Source organism: Ascaphus truei, chromosome 8 (genome assembly GCF_040206685.1).
Source record: "Ascaphus truei isolate aAscTru1 chromosome 8, aAscTru1.hap1, whole genome shotgun sequence".
Classification (NCBI taxonomy): Eukaryota; Metazoa; Chordata; class Amphibia; order Anura; family Ascaphidae; genus Ascaphus; species Ascaphus truei.
The window spans coordinates 42,635,691-42,647,260 of NC_134490.1; the positions used below are offsets into that span (position 1 = coordinate 42,635,691).

Genomic DNA, 11,570 nt, shown 5'->3' on the forward strand with positions numbered 1-11,570 from the left:
TGCCATGTATGACCAAAGTGACCTAATGACAGTTACATGTTTCATGGGTTAAAGGGTCAGTGTCACTTAAAACCAAACTTTCCTAATGGCAATAGCATTATGGAGAATGAGCGGCTCAGTGAGTAAAGGCACTGACTGCTAACAATGAAATTGAAATTGAATTTCTATCAGAGGAACCTGGTTCAATTCCCAGTGTTAGCTCCTTGTCACGTTGGGCAAGTCACTTTATCTTCCTGTGCCTCAAGCACCAAAATCATAGTGTAAACACATCTGGGCAGGGAGTGTCTGTAACAATCCCATGTGCTGCTTACAGCGCACTATACTGTAATTGTCCTGTTAGGAGAAAAGCGCTATATGAAATAAAGTTTATAGTATACAAGTTCTCAGTTATCCGACACAATGCGTTACTCAAAATGGTGTTGTAAAGCGAAACACGTTTTCCCATAGGAACACTGTTTAAATGAAAGGTTCCGTTCCTGAAGGCATTTTTAATGCTAAAATGCACAAAATATTTTACGCAGACAATAAGATATGCAGCACACACATAAATTATATAGTGCAAATACTGTACTATATATATAATATAACATAATATATAATATAATATATTATATAGTATAATATATATTATATATACATAAACAACTTTGCAAAGCGTCGTAAGAGCGTTGGATAAGTCGTTTTGGCGTTGTAAAAATGAATATAGGTATGCATTGCATAGCGTTGGATAAGCCATTCGTTGTAAAACGAAGCGTTGTAAAACGAGGTCTGCCTGTACATATGATTTAAAGGGTTAAAATGGGATCACATAGCAGTGACAGGTTAAGGGCTGTGGTCACTGGTTGATTATGATCTCAGACATTATTCAATATAAATGGACATTAATGTGCCAACAATGACTGTGTTCCCCCACATCTCACCATATGGAATTTGGGGATAAGATTTTTAGTCCCATAAATTGCAATGGAGATGATCTGTTCTCCAGTATTGGTCAGTCCTGCAGTTCATCTATAGTGCAAGCACTTTACACGAGTATCGCTGCTCTTACAGTATGGGGCTTGTTTAAGTTGAACTTACTACGTGAATCTAAGAACCGAGTGCACATTCTGAGACGAAGCCTTCCGCTTTTCTTCTAACATATTCCTGTGCACTGTTCCCCTGTGCATAAAACTAGGCTGTAGCAGACACACACCCCCTCATTCTGCACCCCAGAAGAAATTTAAAAACCTCAGGGCGCTCTGCTCATAAGACCTCACTAATCCCTTCCTCATTTACACACCATGAAACAAGTTATGGTGGGAAAACAAGTGACAAAACCTCCCCAACATACAATGTACAGCAAATACACATACCACTTGTGGGTACATTTGCATGTCTCAGACAGGTCTTCAAATCTGTCTATTCCCATTACCTCTTAGCATACAATCCTTCCAGCTCACAGGAAGGTCGAAATAGCTGTCTGTGAGTGGGTTTACTGGCTCTGCACTTCTTTAACCCAGGCTGTGCTGAGAATGCTGTGTAAGGCGATGGTCACGCTGCAGCTGAGCGCGCACATGCTTGAGAGCGGTGACATCACCAACTCTCCTAGCATGAGCGCAGGGTGTCCTGTATAATTTTGCAAGTGCGAGCGGGGGAGCATGGCCGGGGGCGTGTAATTGGCTGGATAGGGGCTATTTCTGTGTGTAAGTGTGTGTGTGTTTGTGGCTGTGTGTGTGTCTGTGTGCTGTGGACATTGACTGGCGCTGATTGGTTGCTGAAGGGTCATATGATCCTTCAGCGCACTTGAAAATCAAAAATCTCCTCAAGCGCCTAGCTTAGGAGGGCATACGTGCGCGAGCGCTCGCGCCGCGTGAGCATGGCCGTACAGATTGATTTTAACTGAAGCGAGTGCACTCACCCTGGCCGCGATGAAGCACATTGAGGCAATGTGTGTCGTCCGCGTGAGCGAGCGCCTGTGCGTGCTCGGCACTTAGCTGCTTGGCGAAGCAAGCAAAATTGAATTAGTCTCTCGGGCGTCACATGAGCGGACCAGCTCGGTGACGTCATGGCCACGCCCCCCGAATCGCCCTCCTCCCCGTCCCCCCCCGCGCACACCTAGCCAGCCACAAATCTCCCGGCCAAGCAGGGAGCGTGACGTCACACACGCATGAGGAAAGGCAGGGTTGTTGGCATGTCTGAAACATGCCAATGTATTTATTTACACGTAACACTTGTTACCTTCCTTTTCAGAAGCACACACCCACCTCACTCAACCACCCTCTTCTACACAGTCCACCTTCACACCTCAAACATTGCAGCTGCTCAGTTGCACGGTCTGGGGGCTGAGGGTGGAGAGGCAGTTTGCAGCCTCTGCGTCTCCAGGCAGCGCAGGAGGTGGCCGCTCAGCAGCCGGTGGCGTTATTCCACTGGGGCTGCAGCATCTTTACTTATTATTTATTTATAGAAATGTTTTTCCAGGAAGTAATACATGGCAGATGGTCGCGGCACACCCTGGTTCCTCGGCACACTTGTTGAGAAATCCTGATCTAGAGATATAGAACGAACTGATCTGCTTTAGTCCGCGTTCATGGTGGCGGCGCAGGGCGCGCACCATCGCGGCGCACTCCTGTAGCCCCAGCGATGTGTGCACTAGGTTGCAGGAGATTGGGGAGGCGATCAAGGGGCTGGCGGGGGTGTGGCGAATGCGGCACCGACGTGTCACGAAGCTGGTTCGCCCTCGTTGGCTGAACCAGCTCACGTGATGCTGACGTCAAGCGATTGCAGCCCGAAATCACAAATCGACTTGTCGGGCCAAAATGTAGCAGCGTCGACGCTATACAGCACCGAAGGCAATTGGGGAACGGCAATAGGAAATCAGGTAAGAGTCCCAAAAGTGCACGCTCATGCAAGTGCACGCACACACAACAACGCCCCCACCATGAGTGCGGCCTAAGGCCCCGCTCACACAGCGCGCTACACGACGTGCGCGTTCGTCACAGATTCCTTTCAGCCAATGGTGGGGTTACGTATTGAAACTACCATTGGCTGCAAAGTACGGCGTCGAAGCTGCTGCAGTAGCGGATCCCCTTTGAATCTGTGACCTCCGGCTACAGCAGCGTGACGTCAATTTCAGCAGCCAATCAATGTCATGTAAACATTGATAGACCCAACCCACGTCTGGAGTTTTGGTTTAAGTTTGCTCGTGTATCTCTAAAAGGGAAATGTCTTATGAGCCAATGTACCAGATGCAAACTTTCTTATCATTGACATTACACACACACTCGTTTACATAGAAAGTTATGTTTATTGAAAACAATGGCGATACGTTCCAAAGGACGCACAAAACAATTTAAAATGCATATGAGATAAATATTACATTTTTCTACTTCTTAGTTATTTTATAAACATGCCAAATGGGAGCCCAGAAAAATATGTGGAACCTGGTTTTAAGAACACTCGCCCTTCATGTACTTTGCTGAATGATTCAGTACTTGTTTCCTTCCTGCATGTCGCCTTGTGTCGGATCATTACGTCTGCTGGGGATGATCACACATCGCCCAGCAGACAGATGTCGTGGACGCGCGCACGCTGCGTCGCGAAGTCCCCAGTGTGAACACGGCCTTAGGCCTCGGCCAGGGTTCCTGCTGGCGTGCGGAGGCGCGCTGAGGCTCAGGAAAAGCGGGTGCTTTCCCTGGCCTTAGACAGCGCGCCGTCCGGGGACGTGTCGGCGGGCTAGTGACGTCACGGAGCTGGTTCGCTCTCATTGAGCGAACTGCTCACGTGACCGGCCCTGCGCTCCGGCGAGCGCTGAAATGTAAAATTCTGCTAAGACCTACGCTTACGCACGCTTGCGGAAGCGTAGGCGAGCCCCTACTAAAGCCGCTCTCATTGCGGCTGTATGGGCTCACAGGTAAGTACAAGCGCGCCTCAGCACGGCGCGCTGACCATGCCCTAGGCCTTAGAATCTGGCTGTGCTACAAAGCTTACAGATTCAACTGTAATCAGCTGGACCATGTACCTTGTCACTCTTTTATAGGCGGTCACAAAATCTGCATTAAACAGACCTCACAGATCAAAGACACGCGGCAAACAGATAAACAGTTCACTCCTGTCAGGGTTATAACTACTCCAATCACACTCTGTTTCCAGTTTTCTGCTATATGGAGGAGAAACAGAATGTTTTTCACTCTGAAATTGGAATGTTCCAAGGTCTACTTTGGAGATAAAAGATGTGTGTATTTACGACATGCTGGGGTTGCTTCTTCATTGCTGAGCATCCCGTACCTTCGTACACACTGTTCTAAGAAAGCAAAAACTTGGAAAGCTTGGTTTTAAAAATGTTTTCCTTTGTTAACCAAGCTGTGCAGACCTATAAGTTACACTGGGTTTCAACATAGTTGATGTGTTGTACGATTTATGTGGCAAAGTACTGTATACTCCTGATGTGTTATTCAGCTTGCACATTACTATCATTGATAAGTGTGGATGTTTTCTTCACATCATATTTGATATATCTGTAAAATCTTATTTTCTTGACAATTATTGTTGCATTTGTATTCTTGTCTGAGTGCTGGGAACTCCCCCTGTGTTATACACTGTATCTTTGGAGGAAATTAGGGTCCCTCCCTGTTCCCGTGCACCACATTCGTATTTATTATTCTCTATACTTCATTTCAGGTGCTGCTATAAACTGTATACACTCTGCCTCATACAGTTCGAGAGGCCCCCCGCTCTGAAAATCTAAAAAAACATGCTAAGGGAGCAGAAACTTTTTCCCCTGCGCCCCCCTGTCAGCTGTCCTGCTCTCCGTGCACCCCCCTCCCTCCCTCCTCCTTACTGTGGTTCCCGGCGTCTGGGCATCATGACAGCACGTTGCTATGGTGACGTCACATGACCCAGCGGCGTCATTTGACGGCGCGTTGCCATGGCGCGTTTCCAGATGCAGCGGAACCACGGTAAGTAAGGTTTACAGAGGCCTTCGCCACTTTCCCGGCACTTCATTTAAGTGCCTTCGGGAAGCGCGCAGGGCCTCTGTAAACCCCGCACCCCCCGCAGTTAATTCAGGGGGGGGGCGCGACCCCCAGTTTGCGCACCGCTGACCCATGCAATTGTATGTTACATCCAGGAGTGATGGAGTTTTATTGTAGTACACACTCAGTTATTGGGGTCAACGTGTAATTGGTGAACTGGATACGGGTCCATTAGCCGTCTCTGGACTACCTCATATATGATGTATCCAGGTAACCTGTTGTGTTTTGAGGTGCTGGTGGCATTCACATGTGGTGGAAAACAGCAGACGTAAAAAGTTACTGCAGGTTTCCGGACCCCAGGGACATATGGAGAAGCATAGAGTAAGAAAGGGGTTCAGTAGCACCCCATGTTGAAATTCAGGCAGGGTATGGACCTACTTCACCCCTACACCCAGCCGCAGTTGTTCTCTTGACCTCTTCCTGTCTTCACCCACAACTTTCTCCAAATACAATGGTCATGGGTGTGATGATATTAGGGTGCATGTAGTTCTACAACTTATCCCCTCTTTATGCCATATAAACTACTCCCATTCCAATGGTCTGGGAGTGATTTTACTATGGGGGACCGAGTATCACAACGTTTTCTTGCTGTCAGAGCTAGAGCACCACCAGTACTTTTTTTATTTCCAAATGCACATAATGCCCTTGGTTTTTTAAAGCCACTTCAACCAATGTCTCCAGGACTCATCTCTGGAAATCCCTGCAAAACAGTAGTTACTTCCACAATTACCAATGCCCAGATAGCTCACCGCTTATGGATGCCTATCCAACCTCTTCTTGATGTCCTCAGACCTCCTATAGTCCTTGCTGCAACACCTAAGAGGAAAACATTGCAGCTGCTGAGCAATGACACAGGACTACCCCAGCTTCACTCCCTCACTATGCACAACCTTTGCTTTTAGATAGTTGTGGAATGGACCTGATTACTTGGGCTGAAGAAGTAGCTTAGTTGTAACAGCACCTTGCACCAGTTTGAAGTGTAATGTCAGCTCCTTCTGACCTTGGGAAAGCCACTTTATCTCCCTGCGCCTAGGGAACCAAAATTAAACTGCACAATACAATGTTTTGCTACATAGACTGTGAGTGCTATACAAGAACAAAATGGTATTACCATGATACTGTTACCATGGTCATTATGTTACCATATCTCTGAACTGGGTTAATATACAGATTTTGTCAAAACAAAAGATAAACATTACGATCTGCCTAAATCTAATCTGAAAGAGAGAAGGAGGACAGTGGAGATGTCAGAAGATGTACACAGGTCTGATCAGTGGTCAAAGTCATTAAATAATAACTATTGATACTGTGTTCAAAGGAGCAAACTGAGGGGCTCTCAGAGCTGAACTACAATTTGTATTGCCCCAAGTCCTCCCTAGAGGTTTATTTCCTGCATTTTCCTACAGTATGTTGCGGCATCACATGGCCCTTCGGACATCTCACTTTGATCCCTTGAAGTCTCGCTATGAAAGAAGAGGTTATAATATTTTCTTATATAGCACTGACAGTATATGCAGCACACTACATACAATGTTGCAGGTTTAACAAGCCTGAGGTACATGGAGAAAAAGTGGCATGCTCAAAGCTACAAAGAGAGATAACATACAACAATTGCCTTTGAGTACATGGGTAGAAGAAACTTCCCGATACACAGCTTTATTTTTATGAAGAACTCTCATGTGGATTCCTTAAAAGGTATAATACGCAATGAACAATCTACACTTCTCCAGGAACAATATAGCCATTAGAATGCTGTACATTAAAACACATATGAACCAACAAAAGATCTAACAAGAATATAGCAAAAAATGGTGAGGTGAAAAAGGTGGCAACAAACCATATATTATATGTTTTGATTTTTGTATATAGTTCATATGACACAGGTTGTCATAGCAAACCAGCGTTAGTAGCACTGGAATGAAAGCTCATTGTTGACATCATCTGTACAATCAGCTCACAGTCCCAACATTCTGTCTTGACCCCTCACACTCATGATTAATACCATCAAGAGATATACAGGTAGCCTAACTCCAGTAGAACCTACGTGTAAATATAACAACATCTATAATGTTTAGAGAGACAATGGGCCTTGAATCATGCTATGTGTTTCTGGTTAAGTAAATATCTCCTAGGTATTAACAACCTTCTTTAGTGATGTAAAGAATCTAGAAGACTTGACTGACCAGTTTTCTTCCAAAGGCTTCAGAGAGAAGGAGAACTCTCTGTCCTGCAACCCAAGAATTATGTTTGGCCGAAAAGCCTTGGATGTCCCAGCTGTGGTTTTTGACAATGGGTCTGGGTTATGCAAAGCTGGAGTTGCCGGTGAAAAAAGACCAAGGGCTGTAATCAGCACAGTAGTAGGATATCCAAAGCTGAGACCCACCATGATAGGAGCGGGTCACCGGAGCATTTATATTGGAAATGAAGCTCTGGCCAAGAGGGCTGTCTTAACATTGACATACCCAATGGAGCACGGGATTGTTTCATCCTGGAAAGACATGGAAACAGTGTGGAGGCACATGTATGAATTTGAGCTGAAGCTGAAATCTTGGAAGAGGCCAGTAATTCTAACCGAGGCTCCCCAGAATCCATTAAAGAATCGTGAGATGATGACAGAGATCATGTTTGAAAATTTCAAAGTGCCTGCCGTCTATGTAAGTCTACAAGCTATGATGGCGCTATACGCAGCTGGTCAAACCACCGGAATAGTTTTGGACAGCGGGGATGGGGTTACTCATTCCATTCCCATTTATGAGGGCCACTGCTTGCTCCAGAACATATCCAGAATGGATTTTGCAGGCAGGGATATAACCAAATACTTCGCAGTGCTGCTTGCAGAATGTGGTTACTCCTTTGTTAGCTGCACAGAGAGGGAGATCGTCAGAGATATCAAAGAGAAAATGTGCTACATCGTTCTGGATCCTCGCAAAGAAGTAAAGAAGAAGCCACAGGATTCCTTTTGCATGTACGAACTTCCAGACGGTAATACAATCAAGATTGGGGACCAGGTATTTAGGGCTCCAGAAGCTCTCTTCTGTCCAGTTGATGCTGGAATTTCTGCGCCAGGGATTCATAAAATGATCCTTCAAAGCATTTGCAAGTGTGACCCTACCGTCCAGAAATATATGTTTGGTAATGTGGTCCTGGCTGGGGGATCGACCCTTTTCCCAGGCATTTCCAAGAGGATTTACAGGGAGCTGGAACATCAAACTCTACCAGGGACACACATTAGTATCAGTGCACCTCCAGACAGAATACTCTCTGGGTGGATCGGTGCCTCTGTTCTCTCTTCTTTGTCATCCTTTCAAGAGTTATGGGTCACGGCCATGGAATACAAAGAATATGGACCAGCTGCAATTCACAGGAAGTGTTTTTAAGGGGACGTGAAGTTTGGCAACTAATAAACATGGCAACCAAATAACGTCTGCATCTATGTGGCTGGATATATAGGTCTTGTACTGCTTATAAAACAGGGTTGTGATGTCAGTCATTCAGAATGAATCCATACTCTTAGTCACATAGATTGTATTAGGATCAACCACACACACGCACACACGCAGACACACACACACACACACACACACACACACACACACACACACACACACATATTCCCCTATGAGCTAATTATTTGAAATACATAACATACATAGGCTCCCCCTCTTATACTTCCTCCCAAACCTGGCCCTACTTCCTCCTTTCACATTACTGTTGGAAGTACCATCATTCACCCAGTAGGCCAAGCATGCTGCCTACGGGTCACACTCGACTCCTCTCTCACATTCGCCCCTCACATTCAAAATGTATCTAAAACCTCCGCTTTTTCCTCCGCAATATAACAAAGATACGCCCTTTCCTCTGTTGCTCGACTGCTAAAACTCTGACTCAGGCCCTCATTCTCTCCCGTCTCGATTACTGTAACCTCCTGCTGTCTGGCCTTCCTGCCTCTCACCTGTTTCCCCTACAATCTATCCTAAACGCTGCTGCCAGAATCACTCTACTCTTTCCTAAATCTGTCTCAGCGTCTCCCCTACTAAAATCCCTCTCTGTAACGATGTGCGGAACACGCCCCCCGCGGTGTGTTCCTCCCTTACCTGTTTACTTCTGATCGCCGCCCTCTAGCTGCGAGTCAAGATCCTGTGTCTTTAAGGATTCCGAAGCAAACAACGCCATCTTGCTTCCTGGCAAATCCTGCCCTCCTCCTCCTGACAGGAAGTAAGCCTCTCTCTGACTTTCTCATTGCTTACAGCTGCTGCTTCCTTTAAATAGCACTCAGTGGCTACCTGTCTGGGTTCCTGCAAGTCCTACCATTGTATGCTGCTCCTGCCTGGACCTCCTTGGGGTCTTTACTCATCTCCTGTGGATTCTGGAAGACTGGGACAGTCACTCAATTACTACTGAGGTTAGTTTGCTGTTGGGTAGTGTAGGTACCTGCTTAGTAGGGTTCACCTTGACGTGGTGGCAGGCTTATAATTCCTTGGCCAATGGATTAGACTAAGAACCCTTATGTTTATATTTAGTTTTGCTGCACTCTTCAGTTATTGTCACTATGCCTTTAAGGAGGCTGGACGTCCTCCAGGATGCACTCCACTATTGTGATCTACTGGCACTCTGTCCTTAAGGAGGCTGGACGTCCTCCAGGATGCACTCCACTATAGTGACCTTGTGCTTTGGATACTACCTCCCCTGCTTCTCACATGTGGCTTCCCACAACCCCCGCGTTGGTGCTTGAGTACGCGCGCACTCCCGCTCTGCTGTCAGAGCGGGAGTACGCGCACACTCCCGCTCTGCTGTCAGAGCATGCGCGCACATGCAGCTGGATCACTCGTGTCTCTGAGCCAGGCACCGCACCTCCGGACGCGTCGCGCATTCTCCTGCGCGCGGCGCGGTCACGTGACTACGTGCGACGATCCCCAGCTGCGCGGCAACTCACTCCCTTCGTCTCCCCTGCGGCCTCCCCACCTCGCTAACGGTCCCTTCCCTTTCCCTGCACTTCTCTGGAGAGCACAAGCGTCACACTCTCCTGGCTTCCTATCAAATCTCGCATATTGCACTCAATTCTCCTTCTCACTTTTAAAGCTTTACACTCTTCTGCCCCTACTTACATCTTAGCCCTAATTTCTCGCTATGCACCATCCTGACTCTTGCGTTCTGCTCAAGGATGTCTTCTCTCTACCTTCTTTGTATCTAAAGCCCTCTCCCGCCTTAAACCTTTCTCACCGACTGCCCCACACCCCTGGAATGCCCTTCCCCTTAATACCCGACTAGCACCCTCTCTATCCACCTTTATGACCCACCTTGAGACACCCTTGCTTAAAGAAGCATATGAGTAGCACCGTGGCTAATACTATACACCTGATACATAAAGCTTGGCCCCCTGCAGACGCACTTATCTGAATGCCCTCCTGCTGTCTTTGTACGTTCTCCCCACCAATTAGATTGTAAGCTCTTCGGAGCAGGGACTCCTCTTCTACAATGTTACTTTTATGTCTGAAGCACATATTCCCATTCCCATTATGTGTTATTTGTACTATTTGTTGTTTATGATTGTCATGCATATTACTGTACTGCTGTGAAGCGCTATGTACATTAATGGCACTATATACATAAAGACATACACACATACATTATGCACACCCGCATAGATTTCAGTGGGGATACACTTTTATAAATCAAGTTTACCCTATTACATTAGTTGCTGCCATAGTGGTCAATGTGATTACTCTTTAAATATCAGGAACTCTCTCTAACTTACTTCAGTTGCCCCACATGTACATGGATGGGGTCATCCTCTTAAAACTCAGACTTAGCCTCTAACATACACTGAGTGCCCCATTGATTTCAAGAAGGTAACTCCATTAACAGCCAAGATCAGTTGCGCCCGATAATTTATATAAGATCACCCTCCCACACATATTAGTTGCTTTCTTTAATTGTTTGGGACCACCATCTTACACCCATCAGTAGCCCCATTAAATATTTTTTTAGGATGACCTTCATACACACATCTGTACCCCTTACAGTTTTATGGGATCAACCTTCTCTACACATCAACCCCATTCAATGGAATCAGCCTCCTAGACACATTAGTCTTTCTTCAATTTATATGGGATCCCCCTCCACCCCCCATTAAAGTAATAAAAATCATAATTATACCAATAGTTAAGTGATTCCATTCACTGAGAATAATTACTTAGAATAAGTAAAATACTGGGAATAGTGATTGGAAGATTACTGTACTTCATAAAGGAATTTGCTAGTTATATTGTTTCCCCCTTTCCATAGTCTAAACCACAGCATCATTAAGACTGACAATATTTCCCTTGGTTCATATGATATAGGGTTGTTTCTTGTGATAAAAGCAGCCTTCACTGTGTTTTGGGTAGATGGTAATTCTCAGACCAAAGCGAATAAAAAACAACAATGTTGATAAGAGCATTATTACTGGCATCGGAAAGAGATAATGACCTTCTATGAGGAATCCCAAGAGAAATTGTAATGCTGAATTTTGAATGTGTGGCTCAGAATAATGTCCCCATATTTGCAATATCAATTTGGCGA

The 11,570-nt window shown here is 45.8% G+C and overlaps 1 protein-coding gene across 1 annotated transcript; it reads left to right on the forward strand.

The window, feature by feature from the left end:
• The first annotated feature begins 7,027 nt into the window (after positions 1–7,027).
• Positions 7,028–8,414, forward strand: LOC142500926 (uncharacterized). Its single transcript, XM_075610199.1, has one exon. The coding sequence runs from the start codon at positions 7,253–7,255 to the stop codon at positions 8,384–8,386; it is 1,134 nt and encodes a 377-aa protein (XP_075466314.1). The 5' UTR covers positions 7,028–7,252; the 3' UTR covers positions 8,387–8,414.
• The last annotated feature ends 3,156 nt before the right edge of the window (positions 8,415–11,570 follow it).